At 58.8% G+C, this 23,174-nt stretch overlaps 1 protein-coding gene across 2 annotated transcripts in view; it reads right to left on the bottom strand.

The window, feature by feature from the left end:
- Positions 1-3,812: 3,812 nt before the first annotated feature.
- The window catches only part of UNC5B (unc-5 netrin receptor B), a 78,259-nt gene continuing 58,897 nt past the window's right edge, over positions 3,813-23,174 (bottom strand). Inside the window, exons 2-17 of one of the 2 annotated variants that reach the window (XM_072823479.1) lie at positions 21,984-22,208; positions 17,765-17,908; positions 17,304-17,407; positions 16,356-16,536; positions 15,554-15,721; positions 14,623-14,787; positions 14,367-14,399; positions 12,174-12,368; positions 11,436-11,825; positions 10,693-10,780; positions 9,633-9,801; positions 9,258-9,491; positions 7,287-7,436; positions 6,495-6,659; positions 5,517-5,698; positions 3,813-4,703 (exon numbers count right to left, since the gene is read on the bottom strand). In XM_072823479.1, the coding sequence (XP_072679580.1) occupies positions 4,538-4,703; positions 5,517-5,698; positions 6,495-6,659; positions 7,287-7,436; positions 9,258-9,491; positions 9,633-9,801; positions 10,693-10,780; positions 11,436-11,825; positions 12,174-12,368; positions 14,367-14,399; positions 14,623-14,787; positions 15,554-15,721; positions 16,356-16,536; positions 17,304-17,407; positions 17,765-17,908; positions 21,984-22,208 (2,759 nt within the window). In that variant the 3' untranslated portion in view covers positions 3,813-4,537. The remainder of the gene's footprint in view (positions 4,704-5,516; positions 5,699-6,494; positions 6,660-7,286; positions 7,437-9,257; positions 9,492-9,632; positions 9,802-10,692; positions 10,781-11,435; positions 11,826-12,173; positions 12,369-14,366; positions 14,400-14,622; positions 14,788-15,553; positions 15,722-16,355; positions 16,537-17,303; positions 17,408-17,764; positions 17,909-21,983; positions 22,209-23,174) is intronic. The other variant, XM_072823480.1, reaches the window with a different exon arrangement.

Here is a 23,174-nt window from a genome sequence, read left to right as displayed (position 1 = left end):
GGTCTCTGGAAGTCAGAGCTGGCAGGCCTATAGGTACCTCACAGCTCAGGGCATGGAGGTTAAAAAGGGGTCTATGGCCAAATACATCGGGGACACACTATAATAATATGAGGACACCAGCTTCTTCTCTCAGGACTTGAGAGTCTTTCGTGTGCTGATGGACACTGTGGGTCTCCACTATGAGACCAGAGGGTACTTTCATGCCAAACCTCAGATATCATAGAATCCACCACGAAGCAGACACGGCAAGCTACAAAATGCTGGGAGTGGACTCAGTTCACATAGGGAGGCTTGACGACCAGCTAACAGGGCCCCTGCCAGTCGTACCACACCTGTGTGCAAAGCAGAAAAATATGCCCCTTCAAGATACTTCCATATGTAGGAAAATTAACACCAATATGTTGATTTTATTAGAACAAACCTTTACTGCCACCTGCTGGAAACATCTCATAGTAAACACACAGGTCTACAACCTGGGGAAAGGCACCATTCTCCCCTTTAGCTATGGCACTCTTGTCCAGTGTGTAACCTGCCCAACCATGCGTAGTGGCCTTGGGTCCAAAGTTATGTGATCCCAGCCCACCCATCAATCGCTATCTACGTGCACCATCGTGTTCTAGGTGAGTGCTCTAAACTGACCTCTCAGGCTCAGCCCTTCTGCATTTCTTGGAGGCAGAAAGGGATGCTGGGGGCTTCAAGCCCACCTATCACCTGGCCCACAGCAGGCTCAAATGATTGACTCCTGAACATGTTCTGTGAATGCTTATGCATTAATGTTGCTGATTGGGGAGCAGGGATTGGGATCCAGATCCATCACGGACTCTAACTTGCTGTGTGACCACAGAGGAGTCCTATCTCTCTCTGGGCCAGCTTTCCCTTCTGTAAAACGAAGCAGTAGAGCTTGATCCTTTCCAAGAGCTCAGAGAGCTCTGACGGTGACCACCCGATCCCAAACCCATGGAACTTTGAGAAAAGCAAAATGGGTCATTCCACTCACTGCCAGATAGTTAAGAAGACACCATGAATACAACTGCAATTTTTTTATTAGACTAGGAAATATAATTTATTTTGTAAAAATTAATTTTGTTACAATAGGAATGCTAAACTTTATTTACAGGTTGAAGTTTACAGAACAAACGGCAGTGGGATCGGGCCATCCCTGCAGCCCTACATCCCCGGGACACATAACCATGTCCATGGCCCAGGCAGGGGGTCCAGCCCTTTGCCCCCAGGAGAGCTGCTCCCTGCACCCAAACTCCTGGTCACCTTCCCTCAGGGGGCATACTAAGGGACCTGGCTCAGCTGCCTGGTTGCTGGGGAAAAGGGGACCAGAGGGTCCTGGAGCACCCAGGAGCTGGGGGCCCCCGCCACGCCCTCAGGAGGACCCCTGGCCCGGAGTTCTGGAGCCCGGCTCACTGCAAGAGAAGGCAGAGGGGGAGGCACGTAGAGGATACGTCGATGGACCCTGTGGACTCAGAGAGGTCACATGCTCACACCTAGGTGGGGGCATGTTCCTGGACGGACACCCTGATGTGCCTGCAGACAAAAGCACACGCACAAGGGCACACCCATGCATGCACGTGCAGACACGCCCCAGAGATGAGAGACACATAAACACCCACGCGAGGCCCCTGCAAGCCCTGCGGGGGGTGGGGGGGCCCTGGTCTGCCCCTTGTGGGGTCCGTGGGCCATGTAGGGAGGCCTCTAAGGTCTACAGAGGAGGAGAAATCCTGATCCTACCCTAAGGCGGGCCGTGTGGGATAACAGCCACAGCAGCCTCAGCAGAGGGCTGATTGGATGGAGCCCAGCCAACCCTTTCCAGGCGTTTCTTATAAAGCCAGGCAGTTCGAACCCTCCCAGGAGGCTCCAGCCTATTGGTTCTGTGCCCCAGGCCCCGGTACACAATTTCTGAAAATCAGCTAAGAAATGGCACGTGAGCAGCTGGCCTGGCCTCATCCACCAGGGGCTCCCTCCTGGGTGCTGAGCAAGCCGGGCAGAGAGGAGGGGCATGGCGGACCACGGCCAACCTCCCCCCACCAGCAACCTACAGTGGCCACGTGTCAGGACCCAAAGGGAGTCAGATGGTAGCTGCAGGTGTAAAGAGGAAGTGAGGCCCAGAGAAGGCAGTCCTATGCCTGGGGTCACGCAGCAGGCTAATGGCACAGCTGGGGCTGGAATGTGCTGGTCTTTGGACCCCGGGCTGCCCGTGGGCACTGTAGGGACTGACGGGAAGGGTGCAGCGGCATTGCTTAGGCTGCTCCCACAGCCGTGTTGCCACACAGGCTTGCACAGCGCAGGCTCGGAGTCATCAGGGACGCTGAGCCCACGGCGGTGGGCACCTCTGGCAGGAAGGTTCGCTGCCTTTGAGGCAACACCACAAAGGCACTGGAGTGAAGAGCTGTTGCTGCCCAGCCCCGAATGCAGGCCTGGCCCCTTCAGCGGCCCTACACAAAAACTCCTCTCTCGAACCCAGCCAGCCTGTCTGCCCGTGGCTGACCTAACCCCTGGGAGGTAGGTAGGTGGTTGAGAACCCCCATAAGCCCCAGAGTCCATGGCAGGGACACCAAATGGGACTGGAGCCCCCAAATCTGCTTTCCTCCCAGGAGACTAGACTTTCAAAGGCCAGGATATGCCCAGGCTGGTCCCAGCAGCTGCTCACGGGCAAGCTGGGCAAGCCCTGGGGTCAGTGCCCACCCAGAGCTGTCCGGGGGGGGGGGGGGGCTGGCACTGCTTTGCTCCGGGTGCCAAAGAGGAGCGAGAGGCCTGTGATGAGGCTCTGTGCCAGTTCTAAGAGCCTGGTCGCAGCCACTGTTAGCTGGTCAACAAGGGACCTTGATTTGATGGCCCCTTGGACATGCTGGAGCAGGCTGGTGAGGGGGTACTGGCCCCTCCCCTCTGGCAGCCCTGCCTGTTCACAGCTCACTTCAAGACCTCCCAGACTGCAGAAGGAGGCCGAGACCCGGGCTGAAGGTGCCAGTGGGGGTCAGAGCTGGAAGACAGCCCTCCCCAGGTGCTCGTCCACTGGGGCGGGCGTGTGGAACAACACAGCCAGGCCACCTACCTCCCGGCCTCCCGGCCCGCAGGGCTGACTGCTGACACGGCCTTCAAAGCCACACCGGGGCCCAGAAGCTCAGGCTTCTGCTGTTAGAGGCCTTCTCATCCATCCCTTCTGTCTTATGGATGAACCTCCCCAGCCAACTGAGGCTCGGGGGTGCCGGGCAGATGGGTGACCTGGCTGGTCCCACCCTGGGGTGAGGGAGAGAAGTGTCCCCAGGAGACTCTCATCTTCCCTCCCCTTTCCCATCGGCTTCTTTCTCTGCTTGGGGCCCCACCTCTGGGCCCTGTCCCCTTCTCCGGGAGCCCCCAGAGGGGGACACTGGAGACCCTGTCCCTGGCTCACAGCTAGCACGGCCTGCCCACACTTTCTACCCCAGGGCCTTGTAATCTGCACTCCCCAGGGGCCCAGGGAGCCTGTGGGGCACCTGCCTGGGGAGGTAGGAGGACGAGATGACCCCACCCCACTCCAGACCTCAGGGCTCCTTGGCTTTACAGATTCGGCATCTGCTTAAGATTTTAGAAGGAAACGTGGTACCATGGCTAAAACCCCATCTGACCCTGTACAACTGGGGAAACTGAGGCCTTTTAGGAATTAGTCTAAGACGGAATCATTAGCAGCAAGGTGTTCCCTGTTCTGTCTCTCTCTCTCTCTCCCTGATAATCTCACACACACGCACACACACTCACACACTCACACGCTCACTCCTGGCCAGAACCGTGAGCAAGCCTGCACTCACCCGCACTCAAGAAAAGAGTTTTCTATTTTTTTTGTGTTGTTTTTTTCATTTTCTTTTTTTTTTTCTTAAAAAGGACTTATCCAAATATTTGGATAATAAATCATGTGCGTTTCCTAAGAAACTGGGTTTTTCTTTTCCCTTGTGGTTTTGGCGTTGCTCTTTTTTTCTTCTTGGAGCCTGACTAGCGGCCTGAAGTGTCTTTCTTCCCTTCCTTTTCCCTTTTGCTTTGGACAGGAGAAAGCAGTTCGTCTGAATTGTACTTGACTCTTCAAAGAGGAAAACGGTGTGAAAGGAGAAGGGGGCTCGGGGCGGGGTGGTGGCGGGGAGGGAGACACCAGGAACCGAGGAAGAAACTGGAAGGACGCAACTACGACAAAGGTAACCCAGAACTCCCAGGGTGGAGGCGGCCTGGTGGGGTGGCAGGAGTGGGGAGGGCTCCTGCCCCCACCCACCCAGCTGCCTCCAGAGGCCTCATGGTGGTTCCTGCGTGGAGATCTGAGGGCACGAGGGACAGCAGGGGGTGGAGAAGGAGCACTGGCTCCTCCAGACAACAACGGAGTACATGGATTTGCTAAGGCTGGTCACGGTCTGGGAGTGGGGCGAGGTGGGGAGGAGGGAGCAACTCCGGCTCTGAGCTCTGGGGGGTAGCGGAGGCTGCTCCACCTCTCAGGAGGCTGCCCGGGGCCTCCTTGCACCCGCCTCCTGCCCACCCTCCCAGCCCACGGTTCTGGTTCCGGGGCAGCTCAGCAGTCCCCGTCAGTGGCCATGGCCACCAGCATCTCACTCTTGCCCATGTCCTCCAAGGCACTCGCCAGGCTGTTGAGGTCCCCGTCGTCCTGCTGCAGAGCTTCCCAGAGGTCCAGGATGACACCCGTGGGGCTCGCTTTGGTGGCAAAGTAGTTCAGGTACCTGGCGGAGGGAAGGAGGAGGCCATTGGGCTCCCCAAATACCCAGCACCTCCAGGGAGCTTGGGAAATGGAGAGAGCACCGGGGGAGGTGGGAAGGCTCCCATAACCCTAGCCCCTCTGTTGGGGGGCTGTGTGGCCCTGGTCAAGCCACTGCTCCTCTCGGAGCCTTGGCCTCCTCATCTTTAAGATGGAAACAGTCTTGCTCATCACCATCCGTCATCACCGTTAGCACTACCATTGAAAGACACCAGCCCCCGGGAGAGACTGTCCGAACCCAGCATTGCATTCGCTCCTCCTCCCGCTCCTCCTCCCACATCGTTCCCTGATGGGTCTTGCCCCCCACGCTCTCCTGAGAGCAGGAACAAAGCCTTAGACTCTTTGTGAAGCCCATCCATTTCCAGATGCATGTGGCATCTGCTCAACGCAGGTGTATCAAAGGGTTTCTCAGAAAGTATAATGTAGTAATAAGGACTATCATTGCCATTATATTTATCCAGCATTTTAAGTTCTCCAAAAGGGCTTTGACACCAAATATATACCCCTGTCACTTGGCAAACATTTGCAGAACACCTGCTCTGTCCCGGGCACGGGGGCACAGATGGTGATCACCTGGTTTCACCCGATCCCCACAGGCCAGCGCTCTGAGCATGGCACTCCTCAAAGAATGGGCTTCTCAGATTGAGCACACCCATGCCTGAGCTCCCGATCTACCCCAGATGGAGGGATCTGATCCTGGACTGCCAGGCTGCCTGCCCCACCTGCCCCTTGGGGACCCAGGGAGGCTGGGATGGGGCGGGCCTGGCCTGACACCCACCGGTCCATGGAGAGCTTCTGCGCCAAGAGCCGCCAGTCATTGCCCCGTGAGTTAGGGGCATCCAGGCTGTTGCATATCTTCTGGCGGATGGACAGTGGAATCTTGAAGGCATAGGGTCCCAGCTGGGTGGTGACTGTGCTGCCAGGGGCAGAGCAGAAGGTGTCCAGGGAGCCGGCAGGCGTCTGGAAGGGGAGGGGGCAAGGTCTGAGAGGGGCCGAGGGCTCCCCCACATGCATAGTAATGGCATCTGCCTCTCAACCTTCCTGCCCTGGGTCTGTGCAATCACAGAGGTTCTGGTCACTCCCCACATCCTGGGAAGGCTCCAGCTGCTCAGTCAAAGGCCTCCTCCCCTGGAAGGTTAGCTTCCGAGGGCCTGGGCTGCATGCCCAACCCACAGCCCTCGGGGCGTTCCATGCTCATGCACTGTCCCAGGCTAATGCTGATGCAATCTCATGATTACAAAGCCACAAGGAGCCTCAGCCATGGTCTAATCCACACAGACCCACTTTTACATGTGTGGAAATGAAGTCTAGAAAGAGGAAGTGACTTGCCCACGTCACATGCCAAGTTAGGGGCAGACTTGTGTCTAGGCCCATAGCCAGCGCTCTTTACGCTGCACTGCAAGGAGGTACTAGCACTGGGTGGACTGGGTTTTGTTAAACCTCAATCTGGATTTATAGGGAGGGGAGAACCATAGGCGTGAGCCAAGTGCTGACCTGATCCCAGGTCGGCGGTATCTGTCCTCCCTAAAACCTACTTTCTGATTCAGTGAAGTAATCTATGTTGCCAAGCACAGCACCGGGCACTCGGTAAGTGGTAGCTCTTAGCAGAATATGCCCAGGTCCCAGCTCAGACTTGGGAGGTGAAGGGGACAGAGCTTTATGGGAGACAGCATTCCCACCCAGCCGGGGGAGGGGGGCACGGGGCTCTGAATGCTCCAACCCCTGGCCCCACAGAGTTGGTGTCCTCTGGCCTCACCTCTGCCAGAGTGGTGTGCAGCTGGAAGATCTGGCCCTCCCCTTCCACCTGCCGCACACAGATCTTGCAGGTGAGCTCTGTGGAGGCCAGGCTGTGCCTCTCCAGGGTGAAAGTACAGTGCAGGGCCTTCTGGCTGCCGCTCCAGATGTGATAGAAGGGGATCTCCTGTGGGAGGGGCAGCAGGGTCAAGGATAGGAGGCTAGCCTGCCCTGCCCTCAGGGAACGGAGGCAGAGGTGGGAAAGAGGCCAGCCTCAGGGAGTGCTGGGCCCTCTCAGGGGGCAGTGTGGGCCTCTCCAAGGGCCCTTCAGCTGAGAGAGGGGGAGAAGGCACAAGCCTGGATCCGTGCATGTGTGTGTGTGTGTGTGTGTGCATCTGTGTGCACATGTTCAGGTATGTCTGGGCTGGAAGCCTCATTGTTATGTGGATTGGTGTGGGCACAGGGATGTGACCATCCAAGATTGCTCTGGACAGTCTGCCGGGCACAAACACTCTTAGAGGTGGTAAGGCCTCCTTGAAGATGAGGTGTATAGACACTGGCATGTGGGAGTGTGTGACGGGGTGGAGGGGAGCCTGGCTGCCAGTGGCACCGAACTTGGGGATGTGCCTAAGGATGACTGGGAGCCTGGAGAGTGGTGTGGGAGGGAGGCAGAGACTCGGGGAGTGAGGGGCAAGGCTAGAGGAAGGAGGCTGGGCCAAGGCTTGGGGGTGGAAGTAGACTTCTCTGGGCAGCCCCTCAAATGCTCCCCCTCCCCAGGTTCCTTCTCCCACAATTCCTTTGGCCCAGCCCTCACCTGATACTTGGCCAGCAGCTTGCTTCTCCAGTGGGCGTGGGGGATGTCATGTAGAGAGAGGCGCAGGTTGTGGTAACTGTCTTTAAACAGCAGGGGTTTGGGCTCCTCCACTAGATAGCCTCCCAGGGTCCGCTCCAGCTCTAGCACCTCCTGTGGGCCAGGAGGCAATGGGAAGGGGGAGCCCATCATACTTGGCCAATGGGTTCTTCCTGCTGCAAGTTTGGGGTCTGGGGACACACGCGGGCAAGGGAGCCAGGCTGTGATACTGAGCGCAGGCACCCAACTGAGCACAGGGCTGGGCATCTGCTAAGGGCTCAGAGAAGACATACTGTGTGAATAGATGGATGGATGGACAGATAATGGGACAGATGGATAGATGACTGGATTTATAGATGACTAGACAGGTGGACAAATGGATGGATGGGTAGATGATAAATGGATGGATAGATACAGACAGACGGGTGTACAGACGGATATACAAATGGATGGGTATATAAATAGAAAGACGGAAGGAAAGACAAATGGATGGTTGGTGATGGCTGGACAGACAGAGGCATTGCCGAGTGAGTGAGTATACAGCTAGATTGGCAGCAGGCGGGATGGATGATGGATGGACGGACATATGGATGGACAGACAAATGGGGACTGAAGAGATAAGGAATGCCATCAAGCCAAAATGTGGCAGCTTCCCTCCAGACCTCCCTTCCATTCTCTGACCAAAGCGGGACACTGGCCCTGCTCCTGTACTGAGAGATGGAGACCGCAAGAGCATTGCTCAGAGCCTCCAGCCCATTCTGGGCCTTCTGGAATTTCAGGCCAGCCTGGCCCAGCAGAAGACACTCACTCTCCTGTGAGGCCTTTACCCTTTGTGCTGCCTCAGTACGCAACTTGTAGTCTGGGACAAGTCACGTGAGCCTGGGAGATAGCAGCTAGCGGAGACCACAGACCGTGGAGCTACAGAAAGGGCCTGGAAGCTTCGCAGAGCAGTGGATGGAAGGAGAAGGTTTACACGGGGCCAAGGGGCGGTGTTTTTCCAGTGTTAGGATGAGCCTGAGGTCCTAGGAACTCAGGGGTGGGGGGCTGGGGAGGCAATGGACAGGGCCTCGGAGGCTGACGGGAGACAGGGTGGTACTAACACACCTGCCACTTCAGGCTCTACGTGCTCAAATCCGACCCCTTCACCTTTTCTGCCCTCCCTGCTCCAAACCACTCGCCCCAGCTGCAACCTCCTTTGGCCTATAGTGGGAACCTGGCGGTCAGCCCTGGCACCTCCCCTCTCCCTCTCCTCCAATCGGTCACTGGCCCTGTCCATTCTACTCATACAGTAGCCACCCCTGTCCTCGCTGCTGTCACTGCCTGCTGTCCAGGGTCCAGATGCAACTTCCCAACTGGCCTCTCTGCCTCTTGTCTACCCATTCCCGCAACACAGCTCAGGGGCTTTCAAAACAGCACCTGCCCCTGCCCACTGGATAGATCTCAAATTCCTGAACTCGGCTCCCGGGTCTGTTGGGGAGCTGAGCCCGGCCCATCTCTCCCCCTCACTCACGCACGCACAGCCCCTGCATGCTTTGGCCACACTGGAACGACACGCCGGCCTTCGGGTTAGCCGCTCTGTGGGCTGGGATGCCCTTTGCCCTGCTCCGCCTGGCACCCCTCCTTGGCTTTCAGGGCATAGGTCTAAGGCTAACTGTGCTGTGAAGCCTTCCCAGACCTCCTCCTCCCAGCCCCCTGTCAGTGGGCCCCGTTTCCTCGCCTCTAGCCTGGGGCTCGGTGAGGGCAGAGCTGTGCCTGATTCATCTCCGTGTCTCGAGGGTCTGATGCCATTTCAGTGTTTGAGCGATGAATGAACGATGAATGAGGCTGACGATGGTAGAGGGGTGCCAGGATTCTGGGGTGGGAGATCCCGAAGGTTCCAGACAGCTGGTCAGCCAGGGGCGCCAGCGCTGGGTGGTGCCTATGGCTCGGCCTTACCTTCAGGGCCACAGGGGTGTCCTCCAGGCAGTAGACTCTGAGGCTGTACTCCAGGGAGGTGCAGAGGGCAGGGGCGAAGATGGCCAGCTGGAGCCGCTTCACTGCCGAGCGGGAATAGGATTCACCCGTGAACACGTAGGTGCCCAGCTGGTCCAACAGGATGTGGCACGACCTGGCCTCTAGCTGGCAGTAGCAGGGGGTGTTCAGGGTTTCCTCGTCCAGAGTCACCACCTCCTGCAGGGTGACGGCGGGGATGAGGCACGCGGGTCACAAGGCCGTGGAGAGGTCCACCCAGGTTGGGCCTTCTTTCTGTTTCTGAGGCCTCCCAGAGCAGGTTGGGATGGCGGCCCCGGCCCCCCAGTCTTGGCTCCTCACCTCCCAGTGGCCCTGGTGGGCCTGGGTCTTGAGCTGGAAGATCCAGTCGCCGGCGCTGACTTCAGCACAGTGGGGTACTGTGAGGATGACGGGGCGGCACAGCAGGAGGCCCGTGGGCCCACAGGTCACCGAGGGGCTCAGGACTGTCTGGGTCCCTTCTGAAAGCGGGCTGGGGAGACAGCAGAGGGCAGGAGGGAGGCAGTGAGGCGAGGTGGGGAGCTCAGCAAGGGCTGGGGCTGGTGCGGGGCTCCCACCTCTGCCCTGGCTCCTGGGTGGCCGAAGGCAGGTCTCCAGCCCTGGGCTCCCAGAGGTCAGGGGTTAAGGGGAGGCACAAGGATGGCACAGGCCTCAAGATTGTTCTCAGATTTCTGCTGTTTCGCTGCCACGTTCTCGCAGCCATATCTCTGTTCGCATTTTCAAAGGTTCTGTACTCCTGGGATGTTTCTGACAAGGGTTGCTAACTGCCCTCTGGAAAGCTGCTACCCGTCCAGCCTTCCACGGGCACGTCATGGGAGGGCCGAGTTCCCACACTTTTGTCAATAGGAAGGTTTTATCATTTGAAAACAAATCTGTAAATTCAAGAACCAAAAAACTCCTCATATCTTCTGGCTGTTTGAATGACTATTTCTTTGACTACAAATTAGGCTGAGTGTTTTTTCACAATCTATCGGCCTGTGTTATGTGTGTGTGTGCGTGTGAGGGTGGGTGCATCAGAGACTATGTGTGAATCGCTTGTTCACATCCTCCATTTTTGTAATGAGATGTTCAATTTTTCTTACTGGTCTCTAAAGCCTCTTTACATAGTAAGGATATTAACCTCTTGTCATAAAGTAGCTACTTGGTCAATTGCCTTTCAGTTTTATGATTTGTTGTGCTCGTTTTGTACAGTTTATGTACGGACATAGTAAGGTCTGTCTGCGCCTTCCTTGAAGGACCCCCTCTGGCCTTAGGATCAGGTGCAGAGTGGGGGACGGTGATATCTGAACCCAGGGCGGATGGGCAGCAGGGAGAGGAAGGGGTGGAGGGCAGCCCACACCGGAACCGGGGTCTCTCTACTCACAGGGTGTTTTCTGCTTTGTTGATAAGGAGGTACATCTCGTAGAACTTGCCCTGGGGGATGGCTCCATTGGGCACCAGCAGGCTGACCCCTAGGGGGAGAAGAGGTCAGCAGGGAGGAGCTGGAGGGAGTCTAAGAGCTTAGAATAGGGGGCAGCTGGGGAGCATGGGGTGGCTCCCAGCTTGGGACAGTGTGGGGACAGACACTTCCTAAAATCTGGGTGGTCAACAGCAAGGGCTGGGGAGAGAAGCTCTGGGGAGTAGGTACAAGGACAGCCCAGTCACTTACAGCAGGAGGTTTGTCTGGTAACACGGGGCCGCTGGCACTGTGACGGGTTATGGAGATGGGGCAAAGACTCAAAGTTGGAAGGTCCCAGTGCCAGCTGTAGCCTTCAATCAGTGTGACTCTGGGAAACGATCAACTGATGGCTTTGCAACCCGAGATGGGCAGCCTTGCCTTCCCAGCAGTGCTCTGTAGGTCTGCTGAATTTCAAAGAGGTACTCTCTCCCACTTAACAGATGAGGTTTACTGGGAGGCTGGCCCAGAGTTCCCCTGCCTTGGAGAGGCAGAGAAAGGCCTAGACCCTAAGACTTCTATTTTATAGTCCCTTCTTCCTCCTGGGCCCTGTGTTTTCCATCTGAGAAATGGGATCAGGGAAGTCCTATCTTCTGCTGGTAGAGGGGTGCTGGGATGCCCAGAAGGCCATGCTGAGGCCATGCTGACAGGCCAGCAGAGCGGGAGCCCACCTGTGCCGGGGATGCTGAGTCTCCCACCCAGGCAGCCAAAGGTGCCGCTGACGCTGCTCCCCGGGTCACGGGGCAGGCCCAGGAGCTGCTGGGAGCCGAGGCTGGCACTGCGCAGGTGTAGCAAGTGGGCATCCCGGGTGAAATCGCCAGAGTACGTGCCAGGCGGCACAACCCCCAGCAGGTCGGCCCCATCTGGCAGGCCTGGCCCAGAGCCGGTGGTGCCGGAGTTGTAGACCTTGATCTTGAGACTGGGCAAGGGGTCCAGCAGGGGGGAGTTGGTCATGGGGATCTTGTCCGCGGAGTCCTGCAGGGCATACACGGGCCCGCGGTAGATGCCAGCACTGGCCGTGAGGTCCGGAGGCACAGACGGGTGCAGGAGCTGTGGGTTGTCTGCAGGGGTTGGGGCTATGGTTAGACCCAGCTGTGCCTCGCTGGCCCACTCCTGTCCTCTGCTCCTGCTGGGGACCCTTCTGTTGCAAAATCCCACCCAAATGTTCAGCTGCTAAAGGCTCAGTTACCGTCGCTGCAGGAAGCTTTGGGGACTCACCACCCGGCTACCCCTTCCCTTCTCTGGGTCTGTTTGACCTACACTCATGCAGTCATCTGTGGAGCAAAGTCTAGAAAAACCTTGGAAGGGAGCAGGAACCCATGCTCTAGTCTGGCTGCTCTGGCCAGCTGCCGTGCCCCTCTGGGTGCCCCTGCCTGCATCCGTCACCCCAGGTATTCCCAGGTCCTTACTGGGCCTCGCAGTCTTGAAGTTGACGGGGTGGAAGCCACCAGTGAGGGCAGCGGATGAGTCGGTGATGTCCGTGTCGAAGTCCCGGCAGTTGCGGCGGTACACCACCACCCCCACCACCATGAGGATGCCCACGACGACGAAGATGGACACCACGAGGCCCGCGTACAGAGCCACATCCCCCGAGGCCTCCAGAACTGTGGGCACAGGAGGGCTGTGTGAGGGGCAGGGGCAGAGACCTGGGGCAGAGAGACCTGGGGTAGAGACCCAAGTCTGGGGGCAGATACACAAATCCCAGGGTAGAGACCCACATCTGGGGGCAGAGACCCAGGTCCCAAGGCAGAGACCCAAGGTTGGGGGCAGAGACTCAAGTCCTGGGGTAGAGGCCCAAGTCTGGGGGCAGAGACTCAGATCCCAGGGCAGAGACCCAGGTCCCCAGATAGAGATCCTAGTCTGGGGACAGAGACCCAGGTCCCGGGGCAGACCTGCACTATGCTAGCTCCTGGTCTGAGCCCTGCCACAACTGGCTGGGACCTCAGACAAGCCTGAACTGCTCTGTGCATCAGTCTCTACAAGTAAAAGGGTCTCAAATCCCCTGTCCTGCTTCCCTCTCGGCGCAGGAGGAGAGGCAAAACGACTCGTGGTCAGTCCCAACAGTGAATTCATTGCTCACTGCTGAGAAAGAGACAAGGGCTGCGGCTCAGTTTGTCCTGTCCCAGCCAGGATGTAAGCTCAGGGCCCCGTCGCAGCCTGCAGCACATCCCAGGGCCCGAGGTCCCCGCTCCCAGGACTCTCTGCAAGCGGCCATCCTGAGCTCAACTTGCATCCTATGCTGAGGGTGGGGGGTGGAGGCAGAGGGGGAGCAGGAGGAGAGAATGAGATGCAGGCGATGGGGTGGAGAGAAGGTGAACAGGTGGGGGGAGGAAGGGGCTCAGGGAGGCCACCCACCGCTACACGTCCCTCCCCCCGGCAGGCTGCTACACAGCTGCAAAGAGCTCTACAGGGGCCAGGCAGGAACGAGTCATGGTCACCAGGCAGTGTCCACGGCGGCGCCGTCCAACCGCACTTTCCGCAATGATGCACGTTCTATGTCTGTGTGGTCCCATGACAGCCACCAGCTGCTTGTGGCTCATGAACAACTAAAGTGTGGCCAGAGGCACTGAGGAACTAGTCTACACAAGCGTATTTAATTTTAACTGACTTAACTAGAAGTCGAAAGAGCCGCAGGTGGCCAGCGGCCACCACGCTGGACAGCCCACGGCCAGAGCCAAGATGCCTGCTCTTCCCTCTTGCTTGTTCTGGGAGCTCCAGGAAGCAAATTCCAGTCTCCCCTCCTGCTTTCCTTGCCTGGACCCTCCCAAGCCCACCTCCCTGGTGTCTGCCCATTTTTGTCACCTTCTCGGGCCCCATCTCTCCCCAGAGGCCCTCATTCTTGGGCTCCCCAGAGGATCCCAACACCCAGGGGGAGGGGTGGGGGGCTGCCACAGGAGGCCCTCGGGGCTTGGCTCTGCCTCCTGATGGTCTCCCTGACGACTGGGGGGGTCACCAGCCCACCCCTCCCCAACCCCCGCTCCGTGAGCTGGGCCCAGGGCCTCACTGCTTGATTTTTATGATTCTGAATTATTTGGAAATTATGGTTTCATTACCATAGGTCAACCTGCCTAAGCAGCTTTACTGCTCTGGTGCTGCTACGGCACAGCCTGGGGGAGTCGGTGGACCAGTCCCTTGGGGCTGACGCTGGGCCGTGGGTTTCCTGGAGAACCTAGTCCTACTGTTGGGGGTACAGTAAGGGGCACCGGGACGGGTGGGTGTGGGCCTGTGTGCTGGCTCTGTCGCAGAGAGGAAGGCTGAGGGCACAAGGCTAAGAGCACCAGCTTTGGCCATATAACTATTTAGGTTCAAATCTGGCTGGATCCTCGAGTAAGTCCCCTCCTCACTCTGAGACTCAGCTTCTCCTATAATGGGAGGGTCGGGATGGTACCCTTCCTGTCAGCTGCGGGCCCGCCAGTCTGCGCGGGATGGAGGCCATGACGTGTGCGGTACTGGGGGCTGGGGACCCCATGGAGGGCTGGTGAGGGGGCACCTTCAAGTCTCCCTGTCCCCCACCCTGCCCTGCACCCCACACCCTGGAAAAGCCAGCCAAGGAGAACCAAGGATCCCCAGAGGAAAGAGGACAGCCATGAAATGGGACTTACGGTGGCTTTTGGGGTCACTTAGAGTTTTCTTATCTGTCGAGGGAAATAAAGGGAAAGACAATGACATGGGTGGCAGAGAAAGGATGGTGAAGGTGACAGGAAATGCGCAGATGAGATGATGCATGGGGCAGGTGGGCAGAGGCCCCAGGGGCTACTCTACTGCAGCCGGCACCTGAGGCCTGGGGCTGGCTGGGGGCAGGGGGGTCCTCATCCGGCTCAAGCCCCCACCCCGGGGCCCGCTGTCCCAAGGACTCACTCTGCACGCACAGCCCGTCCGTGCAGTTCTTGGAGTCGAGCAGGGTCCCGCTGCAGTCTCGGCCTCCGTTCTGGGGCGGAGGCGCCATGCACTCGCGGCTGCGCCAGTGGGCACACTCGGTGCTGCAGGCTGACCACTTGCTCCACTCTGTCCACGCTCCATCGACTGCAGGAGCACCGCACCCAGCACGTGGGAACACAGGCACGCACCGTTACGTATGCAGAGCACAGCAGTGCACACACCCCCACGCACCCACGCACGCACGATGGCGGGAGAGGAACCGACGACACACAAGCCACGTGGAGAGACCCACCCCCAGCCACACCGCCCTGCGCCAGCACAGTCAGGGGCACCAAGGGGGCACACACAACACAGATACACACCTAAGGTCACTCACACAGCTAGAGCCAGTGCACTCACGCAGACTCAAACTCAGGGCAAACACACCACGTTGTTCACATAAAACCAGCAGAGACGGGACAAAACCAGACATTCAAGGACCCACAGACAGGGACGCACAGGGTGAGACAAAGATGAGAGGAGACCAGGGGACATTTGTGGGATTCGGGGTGGTGGTCAAGATGTGTCTACATTAAGGGCAGGAGCATAGGCTCCTCTGACCCCTCGGTGGCGCTGGGACCCTGGCCCTGGGGCCTGACACTGAGAACCCTCAGCCCGGAGGACAGAAGAGCCCCCCTAGACTGAGGCTCAGAGCCCCCGTCTCTGTCTCTCCCATGGCCGGGCACAGAATGAGAGGCCAGAGGCTGCACCATCCTGTCCGGCCCGCTCAGCTGGCCATGGGCCCCAGGACAGCACCTTCCGCTCCCCACGATATGGGGAGAGTGGCCACCCTGAGTGCGGGGTACCCCCAGGGCCGGGGCCCGGGGTGGGACCGGGTGTGGGTGGGATGCCAGCTGGCCCGTGGCCTTACCTGGGCACACGGTGGTGCAGGCGGTCTTTTGGAAGGCCTGGCCCTCACAGAAGGCGCCTCCGTTGAGCGGGGCCGGGTTGGTGCAGGTCCGGGTGCGCTTTTGCCAGCCACGGCCGCAGCGGTTGGAGCAGGGCGTCCACTCGGCCCAGCTGGACCAGCCCCCGTTCACTGCAAGGGCAGCGGGTGTCACCCGCTTGGCCCAGCTCTGTGACCCGTGCCCCCGCCCCCATCTCCAGAGTGACACAGCCCTTCTGCTGAGGCCTGGCCTTTCCTAACTGGACCCCTCCTGTCGTGGCACCGGGGACTCAGTGACTAGCAGCCAGATCGGGACTGCAACCACCAGCACCAGAGGGGACCAGGGAGGTCAGGGCCTATTCCGGCTCTCATGGTACAATGGTGAACGGAGGTCCAGAGAGGGCTGACACTTACCTAAGGCCGCCCGGTAATGGAGGACCTGGGGCTGGAACCCGACATAGGGTTCTTTCTAGCACACTCGAGGCATCTCAGCTATAGCTCTGGCCCTCCCACCCAAGAGAACAGCAAGGAATAGCCTACAGGCCCAGGCAGCGGTTCCTCACTCTGCTGGGACACTAGGCCCCGTTCCAACCCCAAACCCATGAGTGCACACTTGACTGCTAGCTTTGCCGTGTGATCTTGGGGAAGGCACCTCCCCTCTCTGGGCCCATCCTCCCACCTGTCCTCCAGGGTCCTGCTGGCCTCCTGGGCAGGACGCGGTGAGGCAGGCATGTGGCCTCGGCCCTCCCACTCCCCTGGCCAGGCTGTCCCCACGTGGGGCCCGTACCATAGACAGTGACCGTGGCAGTGGTACTTCGGCGCTTGGCGACAATGTTCTTGGCCACACAGGTGTAGTTGGCTGTATCTGACAGGCGGGCCTGGCGGATGATGAGGTTGTGGTCGATGGTGAGCAGGAAGTTGGTGTCCTGGGTGGGGTCGATGATGTCCTCGTTCTTCAGCCACTCCACCTGCAGGAGCGCGGTTGGGGGGGCGTGAGCGCCCAGCACCTATTCACCTGCATCCGGGCAGGGGCCTGCTCTGGAGGGGAGAGGCGGCCCGGCCGTAAACAGGACAGGGGTTCTATCCACATCCACACACGGTGGTGACACAGTGAGGCAACACCTTCATGAGCCAGGCACTGCGCTGGGCTCCGCAGAACCCAGGGGTTGTGACGACCACCCACCAGCTGGACGGTCCCAGAAAGGGACTTACACCAGCCTCGGTTTCATCAACCGTAGAGCAGAATTTCTTAGCATCTACACCACGGGCTGTTTCAAGCATGAAACAAGTGAGTGTGGAAAGTGTGAACAGTACTCTCCATAAGTACAATAAGCATTAGCTAGTACTGCGGGCCTTCACCGAGAGGCAAAGGCCACGTGGGGGGGCATCCAGGCTCGGACACGCACATTCCGAGACACTTTGGCATCCATAAAGCTGAGACTTTGGCTTCTGGGAGGGGGGGGGGGGAGGATCTGGCCACAGGCACTTCCCTTGCAAGAGACTGAGCCTGGGGTGCGCCCAAGCAGCCCCTCAGGGATCTGGCCCCGCTCGGCCCCATGCCTCCGGGTTCTGCCTCTGGAGGCCCCAGCCGGGGTCTAGCGCATGCTGAGTTCTGCAGAGGTGCTAGCTCCCTTCTCGGGCTCCAGCCTCGATAATTCCCATCTACAAAATGGGGCGAGCTCTGGGAGGCTGGCGGTAGATACCCCGCCTGGCTATTCCCCTCATCCTTGCTCACCTCAGCCACAGGCACCCCCTCTGGTGGGCGACATTGCAGAAGAACCTCCTGGTCCAGGGGCACTTCCTTGCCCAGAGGCTCCTGATCGAAGTTCTTGCGCAGGTCTGGAGAAGGAAGAGGGGTCCCCGGGCACAATTAGGCAGAACAGAAGCCCGAAGCGCCCGGCTGCAGCCACTAGGTGGCAGTGCGCACCAAGGGAATGGGCTCTCCCCGGGGTCGGGACTATAGGATGGCGAGGAAGCGGGCAGCTCCCTTACACCCAAGTAGGTGAAAGGGGCCCTTAGGAATCCTGTGGCCTGAGCTGGCCCAGGTCTGGGTCTAGGAGGCCTCTCTGAGCGGGCACCCATGTGCCCTGATGTCGCTGCGGATGCCCCCCCACAGATGGGGGGTTTTCTCTGCAGGATGCACCAGCCGGGGAAGGGGCCCCCGGGGAGTGGGGTGGGGGTGTCGGGACGGCGTACATGCGATGCGGACATAGGCCCGGCGACTCTTGGTGGTGCCCGCGGAGCTCCAGGCCACGCACTGGCACCAGTAGTCCTCCAGCCCGAACAGCTCCTCCACCTGCTGCCGTGACACCTCGATCTGTACCTCCCGTACCCGCAGGCCTGAGAGGAGGAGACAGGCGTCAGGAGGGCGCAGGGCGGTGGAGGTGAAGCGCAGGGCATGGCACCGTGACCTCTGCCTCTCTTCTGCCAATGCCTCCCGTTTCCATCTATTTCCTCATCCCTTCTGCCTCCTTCCGGCCCCGAGCCGCCGCGGCCACTCACCCCGAGATGGCCACAGAGGGCGCGAGCCTCCACCCCGTGCGATGCACTTCCTGCCCTAAAGCCAGTGTGTGCTCCTCAAGATGCACAAATGCCAGGTCCTTCCCCTGGTTGTGCCCTCAGTCTTCACAACATAAAGGCCTAGATCCTCCACGTGGCCTTTGTCGTCTATCCACGACAACCTCACTGGGCATCTCCCCCACCCTACCCGACCCCACCCCACCTCCAGCCACAGGGCCTTTGCATATCCAGTTCCCTGCCTGAACACCCTGTCCTCTCTGTGCCCCCTGGACTCCTAGTCCCTATTGGCTTTGGGCTGGGCCTCGCTTCCAGAGGGGTGGCCCCCCTGACCCTGGCCCACCCCCCACCCACTCTCAAAGTGCCCCGCTGAGCACTGGGCTATGCAGTGATCATTCCTGCCCAGCCTGGTTTCCCCACGGCACTGACCACTATCTAGAACTCTGTCACCTATCGCTGTGGTGGTGTGTTAATGATGTATTTCCTGTAGGGGAATAAAGAGGGCTTTGCCCTGTTTACTGCTGTGGCCCAGGACCTGGCACAGACGAGGTGTTCCACAAATACGTGAAGGAAGAGAGCGTGTGGCCTCTCTCTGGTTAGGAGCTGGAGCTGGTGGGAGGCCCCTCTTCTGGGGAGCCCCCCATCTCTCAACAGCTCCCTGCCAGGGCCTGGAGGCCTCACTGGATAACTGGTTCCACCAGCTACCCAGAGAGGATCAACCACTCTTCTGCTAATCCTCAACAAAGCTCTTTATGCTCAGAAAAGGAGTGAACCCCCTTGGATTAGGATGCCCACCCAAAGCTCTTCCCCAAAGCCTGTGGGAGGACTGCGAGGCCTCCTCCTCCAGGAAGCCCTTCCTGACTACCCTGGTTTCAGAATTCTTTTTTTTTTTTTTTTTTAATTTTTTATTTATTTATGATAGTCACAGAGAGAGAGAGAGGCGCAGAGACACAGGCAGAGGGAGAAGCAGGCTCCATGCACCGGGAGCCCGATGTGGGATTCGATCCCGGGTCTCCAGGATCGCGCCCTGGGCCAAAGGCAGGCGCCAAACCGCTGCGCCACCCAGGGATCCCCCTGGTTTCAGAATTCTTAAAGCTGCTCCGCCCTACCGTGTATCCCCAGCTCATCCTCTCATGCTTACACGTGGGTTCTGATAAGCCCCTTGAGGGCAGGATGGTCAACTGTACCCTCTGTGGTACTGTGGCATGGTGGGCACACAGTAGGTGTAGGGTTGGATGGTTTGGCAACTCTTGGCCCCAACCTTACTCCCCAGCCATGTGACCTTCACTAAGTTACTCAGCCTCTCTGAGCCTCAGTTGCCTCATCACAGTTAGACACTCAGGGTAAACTCTGAAGCACGACGATTACTCTGCCACGGCTGAACACAAATCTACTCTGGAAGGTCATTTGGATCCCGTCCAGCTCCTTCCTCCCATGTGAGGAAACAGAGGCTCAGAGAGGGTCGTGGGGCAGGCCGCAAGTCCTACCTCAAGGTGCCAGCTGAGCTGAGATCAGCTATCTGGGGTCTTGCCCTGGTCAGAGCTCTATCCCCAAATGCATGACCTCTTTGGACCTCTCCTAGTGAAGTCCGTGGCCTTAACTGTCCTGGATCATGGGGTAGGATGGCCTTTGCACTGGGAGCCCAGACAGTGAGGAAAACCTCCTCCTGGTGGCCAGGGATCTAAATGGGAGGAAGCTGGGGGTTTGCCACTGGGGAGCACCAGGAGGGAAGAGGCTGCTTCTTGGGGGAGTGGCTTGACAAGCAATGTTGTGTGACCCGGGGCAGCACAGCCAGGACCCCTGCCCCTTATTCATCAGGCTGTGAAACTGGAATGGGGTCCCTCCTAAGGGGGTCATCCTATCCAGAAGCCCCAACAGCCCGACAGAGAAACCAGCACCCAGTGGGGCTCAACCCCTTGGTGACGGTCACCAGCAGACAGAGAGGAGACCGGGACCTTCCATCTCCCAGACCTGGGCCCCAGCGCCAGGTGTCCCCCTCCGGCACAGCGGCCAAGTGGCAGGTGGCGCCTGAGCCAGGACACCCAGGATTGGGCCACTTGCCCCGACCTGGCATGAGCTGGTGGGTGGGCTCGTCTTGCCTCTTCTGGCCCACAGCTGTCATCCTCTGTTCTCCCGGGCCCAGAGAGTGCCAGGGCAGGGAGCAGCAGGCTGAGGTGGAACCAGCCACACTGCTGCCAAGGGAGTGCCCACAGGACCACTGTCTATTCTTTGTAGCTAATGGGGACTAGAGTGCCCCAATTTCTGGGGCTGGCAGGGCTTGTGTGCCTAGTAGCAGGGGAGTAGGAGCCATGCTGTTACTATTACTAGTAATTGCAGGGTTTGCGAGAGACCCCAGCAGGGTACACCATCCCTTTGCTCTGTCTGGACCCCCACGACTGACCCCTGATATAGGCCGGTGGGGCCCAGGGGGATGGAGAAATAAGGACAGGCTTCAAGAGGAAAGAGGCGAAGGAAAAAACCAGAAAGAGGATGGAAGACAGGGGGTTTACTGAGTGCCTGCTTGGTCCTGGCACTATGCTCAACATTGTACAGACACCACCTTGTTCCATTCCCACCAGCACCTTCCGTTACCATCCCAGTTTACAAAGAGAGGAAGTGGGGCTCAGAGAGGGTGAGTGACTTCCCAGAGTCACACAGCCAGAGAATGGGGGCAGTGAGGGTATGTTTCTTTTATTTTTCTCTTAAAAAAAAGGGGGGGGGATTTTTAAATTTTTAGAGTTTGGGCAGGCAGGAGACTCCACATCTATTTTTTTTTAATTTTGGCAAAATCTTATATAACCTAAAACTTACCATTTTAATATCTACCGTTGAGTGGCATTAAGTACATTTTGGGGTATGGTGTTAAGCCTGGATGTTTCTGAAATCTGCTAGCTTTTCAAAGAAAAATTAAAGTTGCAAGGAGGGAGAAGGGAGAGGGCGTGAGGAGAGCATGTTGGGGGGAAGCAGAGAGACATACAAAAAGATAGAGAGACAGGGGTGAGAAGGGACAGGTGGGAAAGACAGAAGGAAACAAGAAAAGGCTGAAAAAGGAGGAACAGGACGAGGCAAGAGGTAGTAGCAGCAGAACCAAAGCTGAGGCGGGCTGTGGGGTGAGGGGCCCTCGGAGCTGGGGCCTGGCTAGGGCTGCCCGACATTGGCCACCTGCAGGTCACCAGCAGCAGGCGGCTCCGTCCCAGCCTGAGTCCTGGAAAGGACCCCCTGAGGGACCTGGGGACAGATAAGCCTCCACCTGGCCTCGGGGGCACGGCTGTGGGGGGGTGCCCGGGACCCCACATGCACCCTACTCTCAGCATCTGGGCTCTGTCCCAGCACCACCTCTATGGTTATTTCCATAATAATACCAACCTCGGGCTTTAAAAGGAAAACAGCTGACGTCTATGAAGGAGACGCAGCATTCTTACAAAGGGGAACAGACTCACTTCCCACAAACATGAATGATGGTCTAGGATTTGGGGTACGTGCAGGGCTGGGGGGTGGGGGGAGCCGAGGGCAGTTCCTCTTTGTCACACAGGGAGCGTAGCAGGGGCTGAGGTGTGCATGCGTGTGTGCCTGTAAGAACCCAGCCCTGCCCCAGACTGCTCCCTGATGTAGGAGGGAGATGGAGAGAAACCAGAAATGGCAATGAGCACTCGGCAAGGATTCGGGGCTCTTGCATTTGGTGAACCAAAGTCAGACTGGGACATGTGGTCAACCACTGGGGAGATCCTGACCCAGGATGAATCCCAGAGGGGAAACTGAGGCCCAGGGGGCTGCCACGGCCGAGTGAGGTCCCACATGGAGCCCAGAGTGGAGCCAGGCCCAGGACGCAGTGTCCCTGGCACCCCCCGGGGCCTGCCCTAGTGTCCTGGGGGTGACCAAACCAGGGAGGCAGGCTCACCAGTGGCCTCATCCAGGCCCTCCTGCGTGATGTGGTCATTCTGGCTGACCCACTCGCCGTTGCACTTGAAGTAGATCTGTGTGGCAGGGAAGGCGCGGCAGCGCAGCTCCACGGGCTTGTTCTTCACGATGTAGGCGTCCTGGGGCTCCTGGAGGAAGTGGGGCAGGGGCTCGGCCGGCGCCGACGGGAAGGAGTCAGGGAGCACCTCGCTGCCAGAATCAGTGCCTGCAGAGGGAGGGTAGGCTTCGTGAGGCTGCAGGCTAGGAGGAGGGGTGGGCAGCTGGACGCCAGGGAGGACGGCGCTGTGACCTGGGCAAGGTCTGGCACTCCTGGGGGCCTCGGTTTCCCCAGCCCACCCAGCTTTTAAGAGTTTGTGCTTTGGAGCCAGTCCTAGCTCTATAATGCTGGGTGATTCTTTACAGACAGATGTCAGAGTGGCCTGGAGAGCTGAAGTGACCCGTCTGGGTGAGGAGCTCTCCCCAGTGTCCCCTGCACTGGACCTACTGAGTCTACCCTCCAGTTGCTGACAGTGATGCCCCCAACCATGAAGGGCTGGAATGGGGCTGAGGCCGGAGCACAAAGCAGGCCAGCTCTGCCCTGAAGCCACAGCTGCCCTTTGCAGCCCCAGCTGATGGAAGTGGGGAGATGAGCCAGGACCCGCAGAGGCATAAGGTGGGGTGATGTGAGATGGCTGCACCGGGCCTGGATTCCTTGATGCCTGGCCCTCCAACAGGGCCTCCTCCTCCAGAAAACCCAAGGCAGGCGCAGCATAAAGGGGGAAACCACCTCCCCAGCCGTGTCTCTGCCCCACGCCTTAGCCTTTCCCACCTCGGCCAAACCCACATCCTCCACCCTGACAACAGACAAGGAAACTGCAGAGCCTGGGGTCTCAACAACGTCCTCCCCAACCAGGGGCCAAATGGGAACCCTGGTCCGCCTGCCCCCCTGGAAAGAGCAGCGCCTCAGGAGGTGAGACAAACAGGAAGGGAGAGGGGCCGGCCTCTTCCAGCGCCGGGAGGGAGGGAAACTAGGCCAGGCCAGCCTATTGGTCCACTGTCCACTTAGGAAAATTGACTTTCCAACACGAAGCGTCAAACAGTCAGGTGGCTGGGACAAGCGGTGGGGGGGCCTGTCCTCCTCTGCGAAGCTCCAGAGGGAATGAATCCAATTGCAGGGTGTGCATCTGCCCGC

Source organism: Canis lupus, chromosome 4 (genome assembly GCF_048164855.1).
Source record: "Canis lupus baileyi chromosome 4, mCanLup2.hap1, whole genome shotgun sequence".
In the NCBI taxonomy this organism is placed as follows: Eukaryota; Metazoa; Chordata; class Mammalia; order Carnivora; family Canidae; genus Canis; species Canis lupus.
Note: the sequence above shows the minus strand (reverse complement) of the source record. Positions and strands in the feature narration are given on the sequence as shown.